General features: G+C 43.3%; 1 protein-coding gene across 1 annotated transcript in view; it reads left to right on the top strand.

The window, feature by feature from the left end:
• The window catches only part of LOC134387432 (carcinoembryonic antigen-related cell adhesion molecule 5-like), a 57,715-nt gene that overhangs the window by 14,194 nt on the left and 20,521 nt on the right, over positions 1 to 23,000 (top strand). Inside the window, exon 8 of the mRNA XM_063109904.1 lies at positions 687 to 765. Coding sequence (XP_062965974.1) covers positions 687 to 765 — 79 coding nt within the window. The remainder of the gene's footprint in view (positions 1 to 686; positions 766 to 23,000) is intronic.

The following is a 23,000-nucleotide window of genomic DNA, read 5'->3' on the forward strand; positions in this document are numbered from 1 at the left end:
GTCTGATATTTATTTAGGGCAAGCGACCAGAGTGATCTCACAGAGCACAAACCCTCAGCCTCCAACCACAGTAAGTAAAACCAGCTGCCCAGTGAGAACTGGTGTGTTCCACCACGTGCCCTGCCCTGGCAGGGAGTCCTGGATTCCCGAACCACTCCCTCCCTCTGAATTTTTACAGAGGGAGACTCCATTTCCCAACCCTCAGCTGACTTAGGTCCTCACAGCCCTCCTAGCAACAAGAGGCCCCTGAAACAGCCCCAGGTAAGAAAGGGTCTCATGTGCCTAGGCCAGGCAGGCCTGAGTCAGATCCCCTCTCTCTAGGACCCATTTCCTCATCCTTACTCTTTCCCCCTCCTGCCTCTATTACGGCTGTGGGTATTCTCCCTTGGTGAGACTTTCCTAGAGAGTGGTTTATGCAAGCAACTGCAGACAATTCCTCGTTGCTAGGATGTAAAGTGTAAGGCAGGAAATGGAGGAGAAGAAGCTAGAGAGGCAGGTGGGGACCTGACTGGAGCAGGCTTTCCCCAAAGCAGGAGCTTATATTTTATCCCACTGGTTAGTTCTCAAACTTTGGCATGCTTCCGAATTACCTGAAGGGTTTTTAAAACACAGGGTTGCTGGGCCTCACCCCCAGAGTTTCTGATTCAGTAGGCCGGAGTGGGTCTGAGAATTTCCATTTCCAACAGGTTCTTGTGTGATACAGATGCTGCTGGTCCTGAGACCACATCCACAGGCAATGGAAGCAGCAGACAGAGTTTCAAGCAGGTAGTGAGAAGGCAGGCGGTGCCTCTCAGAGGCCTCGGGCTCCTGGGCAGGCTGCATTGAGGGGGCAAGGACTGGAGGTGGGGAGGCCAGTTAGGAGGCTGTGGCAGAGGCCAAGATGGAAAAGAAGGCAGACAAACCACAGCAGAACTGTTAGTTAGCAATAGCACATGTATTACCCATAGAACACCACAGTGGACAAATCTATGTGTCATTTTTGCAGTGGCTGTTCTTTAAATTAGTTATTTGAATCACCACATCAAATGTGAGCAACATTAACAGAAAATATATTTAAGAGAAGAGAAGTAGAACTGCAGCTACACACATTTTCTATCAAGAAATGCATCCCACTAATTAAAACCAGAGAATAGAGATTAGTTTCCTACCTTGGGTTCATTGTCCCAGCCTCATCTGTTTGAAGAGATAGTTAAGTACTATCTCATCATCTTCCTTCAGAAAGTAGAATGAGAAGTCAAGGCTTTGGAATTAGAAAACTAAGAGTATGTAGGGGGAAAAAAAAGAAAAGAAAAGAAACGAGACCAGGGCGAGGATGTGATGGAAGTGGGGATGAGCAAGCTCAGACACGTCAGCCTCCTGAGCCTGGCATCCTGGCGGAGCCCCACACCTGCAAACCCACCTCATGTCGCTGCACATTTGCTAGTTGCCCTTCCCCAAGCTGAGTTCAGGAGTCCCTCCCCTGGAATCTGACGATCAATGAGAGAGACTCAGAGACTGAAAGATTTTGGAGGAAAGCCATCAGAGCAGAAGCCTTGCTGCTGAGGCCTCCAAAACCCAGAGGAGCCTTGGGCCCACCTTTCCCTAGGGCATTCAATAGCACCTCAATTCCGTGAGTGACCCCAGGGTTACCAGAGCAGTGCTTCTTCAACCATCTGGGGAGAAGATCCAGTTTGTTTGTTTTTAATATCCAATCCACTATACATCAGTGCTTTTGGTAAAATACAACAAAAAATGCGTTACTATAACTTCATTACTATAATCATGAAAAAAACATCAAAAAGATCTCAATTGAGGGATGTTCTACAAAATACCCAACCAGTACTCCTCAAAACTGTCAAAGTCATCAAAAACAAGGAAAGTTATAGCCAAGAGGAGCCTAAAGAGACCCAATAATTAAATGTAACACAGTGTTTTTGATGAGATCCTGGAACAGAAAAAGAATATTAGGTAAACTTAAGGAAACTGTAGACTTTAAGACCGATTGTAACAAACGTACCATACTAATGTAAGATATTAATAATAAGGGAAATTGGATGTAGGGCATATGGAATCTTTCTGTACTATCTTTTGAGATTTTTCGGCATTTCTAAAGCTATTTTGAAAAATAAGGTCTATCATTTAAAATATAATGCACTAGAAAGATAAATTGGGGGGGAAGATGAACAAAATACAAGTTCTAAATTTATTATATTCAGCACATACAAAATTACATTTCAATAAACATGACAAATATTACCTAGAAAAAAAGAATGGCAAAAACTGTACACCATATTTATTGAAAGTGTGTATATAGGTGAATAAATAATGAATTGCTGATGTATTCACAGCTTTTATTATTCTGCAGTTGTAACTAAACAAAGAGTTATGTGTGAAAAAGTGAATCCCCATATTAAATGCTTAATTGCATTTGAAGAAACACCGTATTTATCAGTATTAAAGTTCTTAACATGACAAATGAGCATGGTTTGTGCTTGTTAACACCTGATCAAGTTTGGTTTTTTTTTTTTTTTGTCGTTTTTTCGTGACCAGCACTCAGCCAGTGAGTGCACCGGTCATTCTTATATAGGATCCGAACCCGCGGCGGGAGCGTCACCGCGCTCCCAGCGCAGCACTCTACCGAGTGCGCCACGGGCTTGGCCCCTGATCAAGTTTGGATTGATCACAATGCTTCTCACTAGTGATAATTTATATCTCAATTGTTTCTGTGTTTCATCTTAATAATACCAGTAGCAGGGAAACCAGTCTTACAGAGGTATGTTGATAGAAGTGATTTTAAAAGGAATTTTAGCAAGCTCAGGATATTTGTCTGATCTTTATTGAAAAAAATGAAGAAAGCAATGTTTTATTTTCAAAATTCATTTTCAATCCTTCATCACTAAACACTCCAATAATTTTTCCTGTAAAGTTCTAATTAAATTTAAATTATCTCTCAATGAAACAAATAGATTTCAGATCAATGAATTTCCTATGTAAAGATCTTCTTTTAATGGAAAATAAAATGCAAAAATTCTCTCAAATCTATAAGGTGTTTGGTAATAAGTCTTTGTATTTTTGAAATATAAAGTTGATAACTTATTTGATAATTGTTGCCAAACTATGAAACTTGTCATAACAATCTGAAAAAACCCTGTTCTTCCAAGCTTATAATTTTTGTTCTTGTCCTTTGATTTTATCTGCCATTGAAAATCATGCTGTACTCCTTCCTTTCATGGAAGTATCAGGATCATAATAATACCGAAGATACCATACAAATAAGCAAGCCCAGCTGCCCAACTCATATCTTTAAAAAGATGAGTCCTAACAGCTTTCTTATCTTGCAGAAATATTAAGAGTTTGTTCTACAGATCAAGCATTCTCGACTTTTCTTCTCTACAATTATTGTGCCTTGATATACAATGAAAGTCATTTATATTTCATTTTCCACATTATCACAGAGTAAAAAGAATGATCTAGAATGCAATGCACTCCCCTTTACTTAATTACAATTTTATTATGTCACTTGGCACGTTATTTATTTTTCGGACTTTTTTATAGCAAGACTTTCTTGATAAAAGAAGCAAAGCATCCTTGATCTTGGAAACGACTTCACAAAGTTTTCTTTGCATCGCAACTGTGACATCAGAGCATTTATCTTCACAAAACCTCAGCTCTAAAACACACTTGTTAAGTTTGCAATCCTTCACAGTTTCATACAGTTTACAGCTAATCATAATCGCCAACAATGAAGCTAAAAAATGAATAAATTTTTCAAACCACCACCATGTTCAAATTGAATTTCAAATTAGTAACATCTGTGCATACATCAGGTTGAAATGAAAAATACTCTGCTAGATTTATTTGTTCTTCAAGTGGCCTTCCATACCATCAGCTAGTTGTCATGACCATATTACATAGCCATAAGCTATTGTGTCATTTAAAGATATTTGAGCTGCTGCTTTGCTGCAGATTTATCCCACATTTCCAAGCAAACATCTTTCAAACAGCTTCAGCAATTATATATGGCTTTTACTGTTAGCAACATGAAGTTCTACTTTATACGTGAAATATTGAACATTTATTTCTTCCATCTTTTTAATTCAGCATACTTTCAAATAATTCTTTTGGTTTTGAACTTATTTTTTATGTTTTGTGTACAAATGTCACTTATATTTTGGTAGTTTTATTGTTTCTTTAGCCAGTACGTCTCTAAAAATTGAATCCAACAATGTATAAAAAAGGTCAATATGCACATCATGACCAGTTAGAGTTTATTCCAGGAATGCCAGGTTGGTTTAACATTCTAAAAGCACACCATAAATAAACTAACAAAAATCATATTATTATCTCAGCAGATATAGAAAAAGCATTTGACAAATTTTAGCATTAATTTCATTAATTCTTGATAAATACTCTTGGCAAACTAAGAATAGAAGGGAGCTTTCACAACTCCATAAAGGGCACCTACAAAAATCTTATAGCTAACATCATACTTAATGATGAAAGACCGGATGTTTTCTCCCTGTCATGGGCTGAACTATGTCCCCCCTAAAATTGATGTATTAAAATCCTAACCCACAGTACCTCAGAATGCATTCAGAGATAAAAAGCCTTTAATTTTTAAAAAATTTTTATTGAATCAAAATTGATTATACATATTTTGGGGGTTAACATTGAGATATGCTGATCAAATCAATATTTCTAGCATATATATATTGTTACAAGTTGTATTTATTCTTTATGCCCGTTGTCCAATCTCTCCCTAGCCCCCTTTCCTTCCTCCCTCCCACCACTGATAACTCTAGATTTCTTCTCTCCTTCTAAATGAATAATGGTTACTCTGTTGATTTGTTGTCTAGATGATCTGTCCAATGCTGAGAGGTGTGATCAGGTCCCCCAATATTATCATAGAACAGATGCTTCTTCCGTCACTCTGAAATGCGCTTTGTGGGGAGAGATGTCCTCTTCTTTTCTTTATCTCTGCTGGCAACTCACCTTGTGTCAATGCACTCCAGTGGCTAGTGGACCATCTTTGTGGTGGTTGTGGTATCTAGCTGCTTTTGCAGTAGCCATGGTTATTATGGTGGCTGTAGTGGGCCACCCACATGGAGGTGATGTTTTTGGCATGCTCCTTTGTGCTGCCAGTGTGCCTGGTTGTGGGGAGGGTCCAGTTCCTGGCTCCATACCTCGGGTCCCCAGGCAAGCCCCATGGTGCTGGCACAGTATGCCTGGTTGTGTGAGGGAGATCCAGTCCCTGGCTCCATGCCTTGGGTCCCCCAGTGGGCCCTAAGGTACTGGTGTGGTGTGCCTGGCTGTGGAAGGGGTGTCCAGTCCTCAGCTCTACACCTTGGGTCCCTGGAAGGGGCCCTGAGTCTCTGGTGATGTGTCTGGTTATGGGAGGGGCATCTGGTTCCTGGATCCATGCCCCAGGCCCCCAAGCAGGGCCCCAAGGTGCTGGCAGTGTGCCTGGTTCTGGTAGGAGGGCCTAGTCCCCTTATCCATGCCTCAGGTCCCTGGGCAGGCCCCAAGGCACTGGTGTGGTTTGCCTGGTTGTAGGAGAGTGTTCTGTTCTCCAGATCCATGCCTCGGGTCCCCAGGCAGGCCCCAAGGTACTGGCACAGTTCCTGTTTGTAGGAACGGGGTCTGGTCCCCTTCTCCATACCTTGGGTCACCAGGCAGGCCCCGAGACGCTGGTGGTGTGAATGGTTATGGGGAGGGATCCAGTCCCCAGATCCAAGCCTTAGGTCCCCTGGTGGGCCCTGAGGCACTGGTGGTGTGCCTGGGCTGGAACTAATTTTTTGTCCTTTGCTTACTTCTAAAACAGGGGAACTTCCTGTGGGAACCAGTACTTGAGCTGTGTGGTTGAGCTAAATTGCTGCTTTGCTGCTGTTTCCTTAGGGAAGGCTTTTTGTGTAGCTCAGGATTTAATGATTGACCTTATAGGTGCTTCCAGCTCTCCGGAGACTTGGTGTACCTGGGTTGTGTAGAAACTCTGATCTGGCCTGAGTTTTTCATCAAACTGCACCCCATGCAATTCTGCATTCCTGACCAGTCTCCTCTGAGTGGTCCTGCACTGTTTGATCGGCTGTCCTTGCTGTGTCCCAGTGTTCTCCCAGTGGGCCTGTCTCCCCCACCACCTGTGCTCCAAACACTTCCCATGGACGGGCCCTGGGACAGTCCCTTGCAATGACTCACTGGCCTCTGAATGGCTCCCCATTTTCAGCTTTTCTGGCTCCTCGCTCCTGCATGGGTCCATGGGAACCCTGTTAGTGGTCTTGCTGTCCAAGGCCATCTTCTCCTCTGCCATCTCCAAGCAACTCCATTTGAAGGGCACAGCTGCAGCTTCTGCTGGCTCCTGTTCCATGCACTCAGCAGTTTCAGCCTTAAAGCGGCCGCAGCCCAAAATGCTCAGAGCAGTTTTTTATTTCTCTCATCGTGGCTTCTCCCACTTCATGAACTCTGTAGGTCTCTCCTCCTCTTCTCCTGAGCTCCAGTGGCCCCAGCTTGGCTGTTGCTACATTTTTATAGTTGTAAATTGGTTGATTCATGGGAGAGAGTGATGCTGGGGACCATCTATTCTGCCATCTTGACTGGAACTCCAGTCATATATTTTTAACTGGTTGTTTTAAAAAATGCTACAAAGGACATATGTGTCCCACAAAGCCTAAAATATTTACTATCTGACCCATTAGAGAAAAAGTTTGCTGACCCCTGAGCTACAGTAACCAAAACAGTGCAGTGCAAGGCAATCCAGTGGACGAATGATAGTCTCATCAACAAACAGTGCTGGAACGATGGGATACCAAATGCAAAAAAGTGCACTGTGATCTAAACCTCGTGCAATATATATGAAAGTTAACTCAAAATGAATCATAAATCTAAATATAAAACCTAAGACTATATAACTTCTAGAAGAAAACATAAAATTGTGACCTTCAGTTTGTCAAAGAATTTCTTAGATATGACACTAAAGCAAGATTCATAAAGAAAAAATTGATAAATTGAACTTAATCTAAATTTAAAATGTCTTCTCTTGAAAGTCACTGTTAAGAGATTAAAAGACAAGTCAAAAACTAGAAAATTTTGCAAATCATATGTCTTATAAATGACTTGTATCTAGAATATGTAAATAACTCTCAAAACTCAATAATGAGAAAAACAGCCTAATATGTTTAAAATGGGCAAAAGATTTGAGCAGACACTTCACTAAAGAAGACATAAAAATGGTACATAGTGCATGAAAAGATGCTCAACGTCATTAGTCATTAAAGAAATGTGAATTAAAACCACAGAGAGATATTACTACATACCTATTCGAATGACTAAAATTTAAAAGACTGATCATACCAAGTGTTGGAACGCTCATACTCTGCAGGTGGCAATGTAAACTGGCAGAACCACTTCAAAAGCATTTTGGCAGTTTTTGAAATGTATAAAAACATATCTGTTATGTGGTCAAGCCATTCCACTGGTAGGTATTTCCAAGAGAAATGAAAGCAGGTGTTTATATAAAGACTTTTACCTGGATGTTTACAGCAGTTTTATTTGTGATAGCAAAAAACTGGAAGCAAATCAAATATCTATCATGAGGTTAATGGATAAACAAACTGTGGTATAACCATATGATGCAACAGTACTTGGCAGTAAAAAAGAATTAACTGTTGAAAACACAACACAAAACAACAAATCTCTAAATATCTGTGCTATGTGAAAGACGCCAAAACAAAAAAAGAAAAAGTACATACTGTAGAATTCCACACAAAAATCTTTAGTGATAGAAACTCATCTGTAGTGATAAAAACTAATCTGTGGTGATAGAAGCTGATATGTCGTGATAGAAAGCCCATCAGCATTGGCCTGGGGGTGGGGTGGGGGCTGGCAGGAGAGGACAGGGAGAAGGGGAGGGGCACAAGGAAACTTTTGGGAGTGGAGATGTTCATCATCTTGATTGTGATGGTGGGTTCCCAAGTGTATACATATGTCAAAACATCAAATATGTGCACTTAAATGATACCAACCATACCTCAATAAAGCTGTTTCAAAAATAGGGCAGGTTATCATTTTTACTTCCTTTCAAAACAATGAAACTTTTTTTTATTTAAAGCAAATTAATAAAACAATTAAAAAAAAAAAAAAACCACCACCGCCATTTAAGACCTGAGTGTTTCAGAACACAAAATTTCTCTGAGACACAGCATGAAGCAGAGAAAAGGCTAAGCATATCTTTGTTAACAAATATAAATAACTTGGGGAAACTCTTTCGCTCTCTACCCTCACCTCATTTGGACATTCTCCATGTTTGTTAGCATGCACAAGACTCCACCAGTCCTGAGGAATCAAATCTACTCAACTTTGTTTTGACCCAAGCCCCTTTGTCCAGATAATTGTTAATATCCTATAGAACTAGTGTCCGTGCAGCACATTTTAAGGAACAATTTCGTAGACTGTAGGTTCTAGCAGAGGCCAAGTGAGGATGATAAAAGTAGCAAGAAAATGAGGGATAACTTCCAGCCCTAATATTTTATTAATCTATGACACCCAAAAGTTGGACCTTTAAGCTGGACCCAAGTCAAAATCCAAATATATGCTAGAAATACCCCACATCATCTTAATTGCACTTTAAGTGTTATGAAAAGGAGGAAATAAAAAGAGTTAGTAAGGTCCAAAGTCAATAATAGTCTGATCTTGCTTTTTACATGCTGTATCACATTCCGTCCTTGCAAATTTCTCTATTAGCTTAGCCTCAAATTACCCCCATGCTTTGCAGACCAAGATAATACTTCTGTAAATTTTACATCTTTAAGATTCCATGTCTAAGAAGATAACCATCACCAAGATAAAAATGCAAGCATTAATTTCAAAAATCTTGAAAACCTGCCTTCAAAAAATACCTCAATGAGTACGTGTGATCATCTTGTATTTTTTATACATTTTTGTGTGTATAAAATATTTCTTTAAAATATTCAACTCTGCCTCATTAGGCCTCTTGAGGCCCATCCTTCACATTTATCTTTTGCACCCTGCCTCCCACCTTCAAAGATATTCTTATATTCTTGAACTCCAAACTAGAGCAGAGAAGCCCTGCCTGACTCTCCAGATTATTCACACTCAGCCACCCTCAGTAGGACATCCCAGGTCAGCTGCTTCAGGTATCTGTGTGGTCAGTTGCTCAGGTACATTATATTAGACCATTTCTGTTGCTGATAACAGAATATCTGAAACTGGGTAATTTATAAAGAAATAGAATTTATTTCTTACAGTTTCCAAGGCTGTGCAGTCCACAGTCCAGGGAACACATCTGGTGAAAGCCTTCTTCTGAGTGGGAGCGCTACAGAGTCCCATGGCAACCAGGGTTTCACATGGTGAGAATGAGTTGAGCAAAAGAGAGCTAACCTTCTCACTGGATCTCCTTTTAAAGCATCAGAACCACGCCCATTACTCCGTGAATTGATCAATCCATTCACAAGGGCACAGTCCTCACAATCTAATCACCTCTTAAGGGCCTACCTTGAAAATGCCAAAATGGATTTTCCACCCTTCTAGTACAGTTATTAATGGAGGTCAAGTTTCCAATACATTAACTTTTGCGAGATTCATTCAACCCATAACATACCTATTTTTCAACTTTTAGAAATAAAACATGACTCATTTATGCTGTTTTAGAGAAAAAGAAACCTAGCAAGAAGACTGAATTCTAACCTCCTCTTTTGTTGACATTGTGGATGCAAGAATACAACCCAAGTTCTGTAAATATGACTCACTCAGCCATACGCACACCTCGTACACAGCTTCATTCTTCTCCCTTGACCTCCCAGCCACTGAGCAGGCATTAAGTACCATTCACAGCTCTTTAACCACTTTAGGAGAAAGGGCAACAGCAGCCACATTTCTCAGACCATTTGTAGACAATCCCATTTGTCACAAGACTTGGTCTTTGGGCTTTCGTGCCTTCAATGTACTACTCCTTGAGGGGTTAAAATAGAGGGCCCCTGGGAGGGAAGTCATAGTCTATCTTATTTCCCATGTGGATTTTTTTGTCTATTGTTTGGAAAAAAAAAAATCCTACAATTAAAGAAATTTGGGTATTTCACAGAAATCCTTTGGTTATTATAAAAATCCCTATCTTCTTGGCCTTGTGCAGATAATAAAGCACCTTCACAATTATCATAACACTTAATTCTCACAGCAGTCCATGGGATAGGCAGTGCAGAGGTTATTGTGCCCATTTAGTAGATGAGGCCCAGGAGAGTTCTATGGACTCAAAGAACTGGCAAATTCAAGACGTGTATCTGACTAAAGGCACAGCTGAATCCATATTTTCAAATTATATCACTTGGATATCCAACACCCACCTCAAGCCTAACATGTGAAAACCTGAGCTCCTGATCTTCCTTCAAGGCCCTCCCCTCCTGTATCTTCTGTATCTCAGTGATTGGCAGCTCCATCCTTCAGTCATTCAAGCCAAAAACTCTAGAGTCATCCTTGATCCCTCTTTTTCTGACTCTCCATATCCAATCCTTCATCATACTTCAGGTCTACCTTCAAAATATATTCTAAATGCAATGTTCCTACTCCGTCTCCTAAACCAAATCATCATCACCCCTCACCTACATAATTACGATAGCACTTGCCCTTCTAGGATCTGTTTTCAACATAAAGGCTAGAGAGATGCTTCAAGTAAGTCAGGTCATGTCACCCTTCCACAACAGCCTCTAGTGCCTCCTCATCTCATTCTACATAAAGGCAAAATCCTCACAATGGCCTGCAAGGCCCCACACCGCGTGCTTCCCTCTCTCCCCCCACCCACTCTGCTCCAGCCACACTGGCCTCCTTGCTCATCTCCAAATGCCCAGGCATGTTCTCACCTCGAGGGCTTCAGGTTCACTCTTCCCTTTGCCCAAATGTGCTTCCTCCAGGTAGCCGCACAGTTCACACCCTCACACCCTCCAGTCTTTGCACAAACGTCCCTTTCTCAGGGAGGCCTTTCTAGGCTGCTCTTTAGAAATTGCAACAATTCCCCCCACCCCCACTGTTCCCTATTGCCCTTCCTCATTATTTATCTCCAAGCATTCCCCAAACATGCTCTATAACTTACTGCAGTGTCTGGTTTATGTCTCTCTCTCCCCACTAGAATGTAAAGTCCTTTCTCCACTGGAGGATACCAGTGTGTTCCATAAAGAAATGATGGACAGCTGTACTTTTGGTCATGTCTGCCTGGAACCATGTCACCTGGGCACAAAGCCTTATAAGGTTCCTCATCAAAAAAGGCCCTCTACGTTTTTTTCAATGTTCCCTTTTCCATTTGTGGTCAGACCTAGTCCTGCAGCCAGGCTGTAGAACAAAACACCATCCTGTCCTTTTTTGGGAAGACTGGAGACATCTTCCTGTGGATTGCCAGGTTCCCACTGCCAACTCCAACTGGGAACATCCAGCTGTAACGAAGGCTGTGGTCCACAACACCCATTCTCCCTCCTTGAATAATAGAACTCCCAAGTCTCAGGTGGGCATCCTGGGAAGCTGTGTGAATAAACTCTGGTCCACAGGATGTGAGCAGAGTGATGTGCACCACCTACAGGTCCTGCCCCTAGAGAGAAATGTGCTTGTAATTCCCCGACCCTTTCCCATTTTTTTCCCTCTTGCTGGGGCAATGACAAAAATTGACCATCTGCCTTGGACTCCAAGGTGGAAGCTGTATATGGAGGACATTATTCCCACCCTACCTGCCCTAGACCACTTTCCTCTGGACTGTGATGTGAGAGAGAAATAAACTTCTCTATCATTTAAGCCGTTCTACCTTGGGGTTCCTTTGTCACCGCATCCTGTCAATACCCCATGTGGTACACTTAGAATGTCTTTCTTTCCACTGAGTACTTTAGAAGCAAAGGGAAATCACTTGGGGCTGCAGGAAGGGAGGAGGGGGAGAAATGAAAGATTTTTCACTCCAGATCCAATCCTGCCATAGAATGTTGGGCTCCTAACATCATAAAATGTTAGAGCTGATATTTGTATCAACATAGAACAACCTTTAAAAATTGCTAGTATGTTATCGTTAGTTAATTTTTATAATATCTATATGTATGTAAGGTCTACAAGTATAGAGTATTTGTGGAAGAATACCAATGCAACTGTTAAGTGGCTGCCTCTGGAAGTGGGAACTGGACAGGTGACACAGTGCAGGATTCACTTTTGGTGCCTTTGGAATGTTATTTCATGTGCAACCATTCAAAAATAGTAATATTTAAGACTTAAAAATCAACCATTCTAAAATTAATTGTTAGAGATGGCTTGGCTCTCACCTGTTACCTCTTCCTCTCATACAAGTGATTTTCACCCTTTTTGATTGACTGTGGCCCACGTGGTGCAATGAGGGGGAAATGCAGCATTTTTTGAAGCCATTGTTATCAATGGATGTGGCAGCAAAACTCCTCTTGGACGTGCATGTGCAGCTTTCTAACAGAATACGAAAAAAATGAGCTTTTCCCTGGTATGTTTTTTGTTTGTTTCCAATGGAGGCAGGAATGAGAAGCAGCTTAGCATCCTGGAAGCGTCGGCTCTACCCCCTCAAACCCCCCCCCCCCACACGTACATACACATCATCATCATCATTTTGTAAAGGTCATTCCACAATAAAGGGGTTGCCATGTCAGGGTGGAAACAGCTCAGCTGCCCTCATTAGGCTGATCCACGCCGTCTTCCATCCCCTCGTCAGCACAAAGTCAACATTTCATCTGGGAGCTAAAATTAAGTTATCACCCCTCCAGTGAGCAACACTACTCCTGAAATAAAAATTTTACAACTGGAGGATCACTTAGCATTTGAAAACACTTCCCCTGTGACCTTGAGCTTTTATCACTTGGGAGCCAAAATGAAATCTCTGAAGCAAGATTTATGAATAAATAATTAACTGTGAAAATAAAAGCAGCACTGAAAAAAAAGTAGCTTCTTTCCATTTGCAGCCATCGTTCCTTCTGCGTGGTCACTCTATCTTTTGTGCACCCAGCGTTTTCAAGAAAAAAAATCCAAGACATGAAGGCCTGACCTAACCCCAGGAGCCATAAGGCACTGCGACAGATTCTGCAGGGCCCGTCTCTTCCATGGGCCCTCCTGGACCCTCAGAATGTGCCAGGTCAGCCAGACACTGAGCAGCAATGACAACACTCACTGTTCCCCATCCTCCTGGGCACTGGCTTCTTCCCATCCCACTCCACTCTTCCCAACAAGGGCGTGGGGGTGTTTTTCCAGTGGTCTGCCCATCCCCACCTTCTTCCCAGATGAGTGGGTCAGAAGGGAGCAGCCCTGGCTGAGTCCTGCAGAGGAGACTCTGGGGTGCACAACCCCCACCTCGGACAGAGCAGGGCTCCCTGAGAGCAACTCACCCCATGAAACAAAAACAATGACATTGGGGAAAGTTCAGCCCACTTTCCAGGCAACTTGGAAAAAAATCACAAATAGAGAGAGCTCCCTCCATCCCTTAAATGAAAACCCAGTGTTCAGAGGAGCCCAGTCCTAATCTTTCGCTTTGACAGTCATAAGGTCTCTCTGAAGAACTGCGAGGGCCTCTCCTTCCCCAAAGCACTCACCTCCTGTTGCACTGCCCATCCCTGTTTAAGCAAAGAAAACACTCCCAGCGTGGGTGAGAGGAACCCAAACAGGCCTCCCAGTGGGTGAGAAAGCAGAGAAGCAAGGAGCCAGGGGACCCCCAGGTGCCAGCTGGGGCTCATGACCCACAAGGAAGCCTAGAAAACCCTTGACCTCCTTGATCCTAAAGCTGAAAATCTAAAGATTTTATGTTTTATTTTCACAATTTCTATCATTTTTCTTTAAACTGCTCTAATCTGCTTCCCTCCTAACTCTTTCAAGCATTCTCTGAAGAAACATAATATATCAAATTATACCGAATCAGAAGAAGCCTTTCCCAGCCTCCTGCTCTCTACCAGGGTCTCCTTCATGAGGGGGACAGGGGTGAGTAACAAGCCTATGGGCTGCTGGAGAGCCCTGTGTATACAGATAAAAGTAGCAGAAACACTCTTCCCATCAAAGGAAGTAGGTGACTTGAGGGAAAGTCATCTTGTCCACCTCAAGCCAGGTACCAAGCACATCCAGGCCCAGGTTAGGACAGTTAGCATGCAGGAAGAAAGAACTGACTTCACCGCCACCCCCTCCCCAGCCCCACATTTTCATTTTCCACTGGGCCCCACAAACTATGTGCTCTCTAAGAACACACTTCATAAATATAAAGTACTTGGGGTAGCCCAGGAATCAACAAGACAGCCCCCATCTGTGCCATGTCAAGAGGTTATGTGAGAAATGACATCTCATGGTGATAAAAACGATTACTATCCGATGGTCCTCTAGCCCCTAGCCATCCTGTCACTCAGGGGCAGACAGAGACAGATGAAGAATCTCCAGCTTCTTTAAGGAACCTCACAAAATGGTGTTAGCCAAGCTGGAGCTGAGCTGGAGCAAATTCCAAGATGAATTCTGCTTCCAGATTGCATGAGTAGATCTAAGCTTTACTGTCTGCTTTTACGTGGGGGCTCCACCCACTTCCAGATACCTGTCCCACCACCCCACTGCCCAAGACAGCTTCACTAGCAAGTAGCATCTGTCTTAGCTTGCTAGGGTTATCATAGCAAAGTTCCTCGAATGGGTGGCTTAGAACAACAGCGTAATTGTCTCCCAGTTCTGGAGGCTAAAAGTCCAAGGTCAATGTGTCAGCAGGGTTGGCTCCACCTGAAGGCTGGGAGGGAGAATCTGTTCCATGTCTCTCCTGGCTTCTGATGATCTGCCTGCATGCCTTGGTTTTTAAATGTAGCACCCAATCTTTACCTTCATATTCACATGATGTTCTGCCTCTGTGTGTGCCCGTGTCCAAATTTCCCCCTTTTATAAGGACACCAGTCATATTGGATTAGGGTTACATCTTCAATAATCCTATTTCCAAAATAGGTTACATTCTGTATTACTGCAGGTTATGACTACAACATATAAATTTGGGGGTGACATCTTTCATGGGACCATAACAGGTCCCATGAGTAGACCATCAGAGACCACACTTCAGCAACATGACTCTGAGGAGAGGAAGCACATCGGCTGGCTCAAAATTCACACTAAGGGTGAGCAAGTTTTGGAATGAGAGAGAAAAACCTAAGGTCCTTTGCCTCTAGAATTCAGCTGAGGTACAGGAGAAAAGGTTGGAAGGACAGAGAAGACGGAAGGAGAATAAATGCTCATTATAGAATATGTGAGTAAAAGAACACAGAAAAGAGTGAGAAAGCCACAGGACAGGCTTGCTATCTCCAGAGAAGGCCAGGCCCAGTCCTGAGGCTGCAGGAATAGGGACGCTTTCCAAAACATCACCCAGTCTGCTGTAACCTCACTGTCATTTTCTCAGTTTGGAAACTTAAACCAACACACACACACACACACACACACACACACACACATACAAACACACACACACACACACACACACACACACACACACACACACACACACACACACACACACACACACACACCCCTATTGTCAAATAGCCAGTCCTCTCTAACAATCTTCCATTTGATGAAGCAAGAGCCAGTTTCTCTTCCAAAGCCAGGTTCTTCCAGAAATGGGTCCTTCATCTCCAACTCTGCCCAGGACTGAATCAATACTTCTTAACTATATTCAGCAAAATCCTGCAGCATCTGCAGGCCTGGATATCAGAACCCTGCTAATAAATAAGAAAAGAAGCTGAAATTGCTGCACCTTTCTGAAAAACAGCAATCGATTTAGAACTTCTTCAAATATATTCCAGCATATTATAATGTACATACAAAATGGCAGATGAGTATTTAAAATCCTATGAAAAGCCCCTGAATAAGTTATCACCAGTCAACCTCAGCACCTGTAATCTTGTCTACACTCCTGCTTTTGTAACAACCTGCTATGGTGTCAGCAAAGTGCTTGGATAGCAGAGGACAAAGTACATGCATGTTCCCATGGAAATCCATGTATTTATTAATGGCCCTAAATGTTCAACAAACTAGCAGACTTTAAAAATTCATTAACACTTCTGTTCTTTATCCATGGATTTGTTCTTTAATAAATGTGAGCTCATAGTAAGGAGCTATTAGCATATCACAATTGCTGTTTGGAGGCATCTGCCAAAGTGATGAATTAGATGGGCTTTTACTTTTCTGAACCCATGTGAGTTGAAATCTTTGCAAGGCAAATTAACCAAGCTTTGTCCATGGGTAGAGCATCATGGTTTTGAATGGCCCCAGCACTACAGAATAATAATTGGCATAAATAAATACTAAGTACTCTTTGAGTCCTCCCAAATACTCTACAAGGTAGGTGCTATCATTATCCCCATTATATGGTCTTAGGTCCCAGGCATATTGGATTAGGGGCCCACCCTACCCCAATATGACCTTATCCTAACTTAACTAAGTACATATTCAATGACTCTATTTCTAAATAAGCTCGCATTCTGAGTTACTGCAGGCTCAGACTATGCTATGATTTGAATGCCCCTCCAAAACTCATGTTGTAATTTAATTGTCATTATAATCGTATTAAGAGGTGGGACTGTTAAAAGGTGTTTAGGTCATGAGGGCTCCACCCACATGAATGGATTAATGCAAATTATAAAAGAGCCTGAGGCTGTGAGTCCAATCTCTTGCTTTGTCTTATACATGCTCTTTTGCCCTTTCTCTCTCTGACCACAGTATGACACAGCAAGAAGGCCCTCACCAGATGCCAGCACCCTGATCTTGGACTTCCCAGCCTCCATAACTGTGAGAAATAAATGTCTCTTCTTCATACATAACACAGTCTGTGGTATTCTCTCATGGCAACATAAAATGACTGAGACAGATTACAACATATGAATCCTGGCAGGATGCAATTCAACCCATAACAGGCCCATGAGTAGACCCTCAGAGGCTATGCAGTCATCACCCTGTTTGGCAGCGTGATGGACCTTTCCCAGATGTCTGAGTCGGATCTGCCAGCTCAGCCGAAAGCCGATTCTCTTTCACGAACAAACCGCGTCTGCGCTTGCCTCCTGTAGCCCGGTGGAGGTGCCAGAGAGTGACTTTTTCTTCTACGGTCCAAAGTCAAAAAGCGTCTTCATGGCAGAAGACAGCAGCTTCACAGGCCAGCCCGCTCACCTGCCCCCTCGGTTCTTACTCACTTCTAAACCTAATACCAGCGAATATTACTCGGTACTATTTTCTAGAAGCCAACCTCTCTGCCACAACAGCACCACTCAAAAGCCTCCCGATCGAGCCGTAACCAAGGAGCAGTGCTAAACACAAGTGAGCACGCGCACACACCGCTCGCGCCCAAGGGTTCTAAGAGGTCTCCTGCTGGTCCCCGGGTAGACCAATGGTTGCTGAGTGACGTTAGCAGTCACTAAGGATATTGAAATGTGGTTCTAATGGGCTATTTCTTGACGTGGCCACAGATCAGTTCTTTTCTAAGATTGGGCCTAGCTCCGCCCCCTACTTCTCGTTCCACTCTGTCATCCCCATCCCCTACTCCACACCAAAGGATCTGGTGTACTCTTTCAACATGGCCCCTTTAGGCAGCGTGATTGATCTTTCCCAGATGTCTGAGTGGATCTGGGAGCTAGGCCAAAAGCCGATTCTCTGTCTGAAACAAACCTCGTCGGAGCTCGCCTCCTGCAACCTGGTGGAGGTGCCTGAGAATGACTCTTTCATCTACCGTCAAAAGTCAAAAAGCTTCTTCATGGGAGAAGACAGCAGCTTCAGAGGCCTGTCCCCTCACCTGGCCCCTCGGCTCATACCCACTCGTGAAGCCGATATGAGCGAATATTACTCAGTATTATTTTCTCGAAGACAACATTTCTGCCACAACAGCACCACTCAAAAGCCTCCCGATCGAACGCTAACCAAGGAGCAGTGCTAAACACAAGTGAGCATGCGCACACACTGCTGGCACCCAAAAGTTCTAAGAGGTATCCCGCGGGGCCACGGGGTGACCAATGGTTGCTGAGTGACGTCAGCAGTGAATAGGGAGATTGAAAGTTGGTTCTCACGGGCTATTTCTTGACATGGCTACAGATCAGTTCTTTCCTAAGATTGGGCCTCACTCCACACCCTACTTTTCGTTCCACTCTGTCTTCCCCGTCCCCTATTCCACACGAAAGTATATGCTGTACTCTTTCGACATCACCCTGTTTGGCAGCGTGATGGATCTTTACCAGATGTCTGTGTCGGATCTGGTAGCCTAGCCGAAATCTGATTCCATTTCTCAACCAAACTGCTCCTGCGCTCGCCTCCTGCAACCTGGTGGAGGTGCCTGAGAGTGACTCTTTCATCTACCGTCAAAAGTCAAAAAGCTTCTTCATGGGAGAAGACAGCAGCTTCAGAGGCCCGTCCCCTCACCTGGCCCCTCGGCTCATACCCACTCGTGAAGCCGATATGAGCGAATATTCCTCGGTACTATTTTCTCGAAGGCATCTTCTCTGCCACAACAGCACCACTCAAAAGCCTCCCGATCGAACGCTAACCAAGGAGCAGTGCTACACACAAGTGAGCATGCGCACACAGCCCTGGCACCCAAAAGTTCTAAGAGGTATCCCGCGGGGCCACGGGGTGACCAATGGTTGCTGAGTGACGTCAGCAGTGAATAGGGAGATTGAAAGTTGGTTCTCACGGGCTATTTCTTGACATGGCTACAGATAAGTTCTGTCCTAAGCTTGGGCCTGGCTCCGCCCCCTACTTCTCCATCCACTCTGTCATCCACGTACCCTACTCCACACGGAAAGATCTGCTATACACTTTTAACATGACCGCTTTTGGCAGCTTGATGGATCTTTCCCAGATGTCTGTGTCGGATCTGGTAGCTCAGCCGAAATCCGATTCCATTTCTCAACCAAACCGCATCCGCGCTCGCCTCCTGCAGCCTGGTGGAGGTTCCCGACCCCAACTCCACACGGAAGGATCAGCTGTCCTCTTTCCACATCACCCTGTTTGGCAGCGTGATGGATCTTTCCCAGATGTCTGAGTCGCATCTGCCAGCTCAGCCGAAATCCGATTCCATTTCTCAACCAAACCGTGTCTGCGCTCGCCTCCTGCAGCCTGGTGGAGGTTCCGGAGAATGACTCTTTTTTCTACCCTCACAAGTGAAGAAACTTCGTGCCGCCTGTGGCTCACTCGGGAGAGTGCGCTGCTGATTACAACAAGGCCACGGGTTCGGATCCCATATAAGGATGGCCCGCTTGCTCACTGGGTGAACGTGTTGCCGACAACACCAAGTCAAGGGTTAAGATCCCGTTACCGGTCATCTTTTAAAAAAGAAATAAAGTCAAAAACCTTCTTCATGGGAGAAGACAGCCACTTCAGAGTCCCGTCCCCTCACTTGGCTCCTCCGCTCTGACCCTCTTCTGAAGCCGATATGAGCGAATATTACTCGGTACTATTTTGTAGAAGCCAATGTTTCTCCCACAACAGCACCACCCAAAAGCCTCCTGTTCAGAACTGTAACCAAGCAGCAGGTCTAAACACAAGTGAGCATGCGCACACAGCCCTGGCGCCCAAAAGTTCTAAGAGGGCATGTGCAGGGCTCCGGGTTGACCAATGGTTGCTGAGTGACATCAGCAGTCACTAGGGAGATTGAAAGTTGGTTCTCATGGGCTATGTGTTGGTATGGTTACCGATTAGTTCTTCCTGAGCTTGAAGCAACCTTAACCATACGTTTTCCGCTGAAAATGTTCAGGCTTACTAGTTAGTTTCAGGAAATTTTAAGCTAAAGGGAATACAGCATTTAAATGCATTGAAATACCTCCCCTTACTCAATATAGAGATTTACAGAATTGAATGCAAGACAGATATTTCCAAGGATTAATACTAGCATTTCATACTGGCATTAGTTTCCCAAAGGGCCGTTAAGTGTTCTATTGTATGATTTCCTTCCTTCACAGTTGCTTCTTTTTTAAAGGATGGAAGGAAACTTTTCTTCGACATTAAGTCTGAAAAACGACTTCAAGTTGATACCTGTCCTCGTGCTCCGACTGGCAGGTTAAGGGGACATTTTTAAGGATAAAAGTGTTCTGAGAGAAAACAGAAAGTGTCGGTGACATAACAGGTATTCAGGTTATGCATGAAGAATTGGTGCTTTGACTGCATAAGTAAAGAGAGTTGACGGGTTCAATAATTTTCATGAAAAATTCGTAAAGTTAAGCAATACTTTTGAATTATTTGCAATCCTATGTATGTTTGCTTTTTGTTTCCAAAACTATACAAACAAAATGATTAATCTATAGTTGTCTGCTTAAATGGGATACACCTGTGCACAACACGAACATACGTGTAGAACCAAACGTGTACATAATAAAGGCCACATGCACGGAGATAACATTTCCCTTTACTTCTGATGTGGCTGCAAATTGGCAGAACATACAGATCCACAGAAAAAAACAATGATCGAAAGTGGGAAATTATTTTAATTTGTACAAGATTCACATTCCTACCCTTCCCCATGATTATCTCCTTCAAAGGAATGACTTACTGAAACTGTTATCCATGTTCCTTGTAGAAATCACAGATACAAAAAAGAAAAAGGGAATTTCACTTTGAACTCAAATGTCCAGAAATAACTGTGCATTCATTTTAGCTCTTTGGTACATATTTTCGGCTAACTTAAGACCATAATCTGTTTGTGCATGTGTTTAAGCAATCTTTGTTCTCACTTAATATACCAAAGTACGTCTTCACCTGTCTACATACAGCTGTATCTACCCCGACTTCAATGGTCACACACCATTCCATCCCACGTATGCAGTGCAGTTTATAGAACCTATTATACGGTTTCTTCTTAACGCATTGCTGTTTGAAGCAGTCATGAGAAAAGCAACTCACGTGCATCTCTCATCATTACATATAGATATTTTAGTAGAACGTAATTCATGGGTAAAAGGCATAATCGTTTGTTAAATGTAGTACTCCCTACCAAAGTTCCTACTGGTATACTCATAAACAGCTTAAATTTTAAGCAACGGCATAGGTACCACTGCTCTTCATCATCAAATCGTTGCAGAGGGGACACTATTTCTAAATTCTTGCCCAAATGTGGGCGTTTCTTGATTTTCCATGCCATTTTGTTCATTTACTTGTCTTTTCAGCTGTTAGTGAACTACTCATTTGCGGACAATTGGAACACGTTTTGATCTCTAAAACGGCAAGACTTTGCTCATCACACTACAAAGGTTGTCTTAAAGTCACCCCGACAGTAAAAGATAGCATGCGTTACTCAAAAATTTTAAACGTCCATATTTTTATTGGTCTGAAGTTAAAAAGGATACATTTTAAAAGAGCTCGCATTTTCAAATACATGAGTTTCCCTATACAACAATGCAGAGCTAACTTCCTGGTTGAGGGTTTCCTTCTCCCATCCTTCAGTAAGAAACACATAGGAATAGATGTAGACTGATTTACAATGCATATTGGAGTTGATTCAAAGAATTTTCAGCCCCCGAACTTGATGTATCATGGGAATTGTACACCCCATGCTCTTTCTTTTTACTTTCATTCCTTAATGGTGTTTGAAAACATGTACTTGACAAATAATATGCAGTATGGACTTCATTTTGATAGTTAAGTCACTTCACGGTCTTCAATAAAGTGCTTTCTATGGAGAATTCTCAAGGCATCAAACACCAGCGAAAGTTTTGTTTCTGTTTTGCTGCTCCGATACAGGATTTGGGCACTTGAACCCTGCAACATTTCTCCGTCCCACCTTCTAAGGAATGTATGGAGGGACGAAAGCGTAGCATCATCGGTGGCAGGAGAATTCAGGCCCAACCATGGAGAGCCCTGGAACGTGTGCTTTCTCCCTCATCCACCTCGCCTCCTCCCCACCGGCCCTCACTGCCTGGCTCAGCCCCTACTTTTCGTTCCACTCTGTCATCCACGTCCCCTACACCACACGGAAGGATCCGCTGTAGTGATCCCTCTACCTGGAGCACCAGTCCCTCCCTGTTTATCTGCCTGACTCCTCTAAACACTTTAGAATCACGTGCCCCATCCCCTATCCACTGCACACCGCCATCACAAGTCACTCCCTCTCCCTTGTTCCTACAATCTTAATACATCCTCCAAAAGAGCCCTGTCACATGGAGCTAACATGCGGTCTGTCCCTCTGTCTGTGAGCATCCCATTCATCCCTGTGTCCCCAACCTAACAACAACAAAAACACGACAGCAACAACAGACAATAATAGCAACCGTCCAGGGTTTACTCTGGTCCAATAAACGTATACGTGAATATTTGAGTGAATGAATAAATTAATGTGAATGGGTACTAGCACGTTCTTACATAGTCCGTCAGAAAAGTCTGGGCTCATGGTTAGAGAATGATTTCTGAATGTGATGGGATGTGAGCTGACTCTTCTCCCAGGCCTCTGTTCCTGTCCCTAACCTCATGGACCACATGACCCCATCAGTGAGGGCCTCAGGCTGTAAGGCTCAGCACGTAGCCCCTCTTCCCAAATCCACTGCTTACTGCTCCCAGCAGGTCTGGCAGGGTGGTCTCAGAGCACGTGACTCCAGGGAGGTGTATGTGCCTGTAGCCTCCTCTAATCTGTTCCCAGAGAGGACAACTGGAAGGAGTGTGGAATTGAGGAAGACATGCAGAAAAGGAGGAGGAGGAGCAAGAAGGAATCAGCATCCATCCCGAGGTCAATGTACATGGCTAATTGCATAATCAAGTGCAGATGTGATCAGAAACTGACTATGATAGTGAGACGAACACCCAAGGTCAAGAAACACCAATCACCTCCTCATAATGCATTCCTCTCCAACCATCTCCTGCTCAGGAAAATCCCAAAAGAAGGAAGGAGAAGGAAAGGAGAAAACCATCCTAAAGGAAGGCCTCCAGGATCTGGAAACAAATGAAAAGCTTCTATGGAACGGATCAGTACTCGTCAGAGGCGTCAGGGCTACAAGAGAAAGGGAAAAATGAGGACTTCCCCAAACTGGAAGAGTCTGAAGAAGACACAACAGCTATGAGCAATG

The sequence above is a fragment of the Cynocephalus volans genome, chromosome 10 (assembly GCF_027409185.1).
Source record: "Cynocephalus volans isolate mCynVol1 chromosome 10, mCynVol1.pri, whole genome shotgun sequence".
Taxonomy (NCBI): domain Eukaryota; kingdom Metazoa; phylum Chordata; class Mammalia; order Dermoptera; family Cynocephalidae; genus Cynocephalus; species Cynocephalus volans.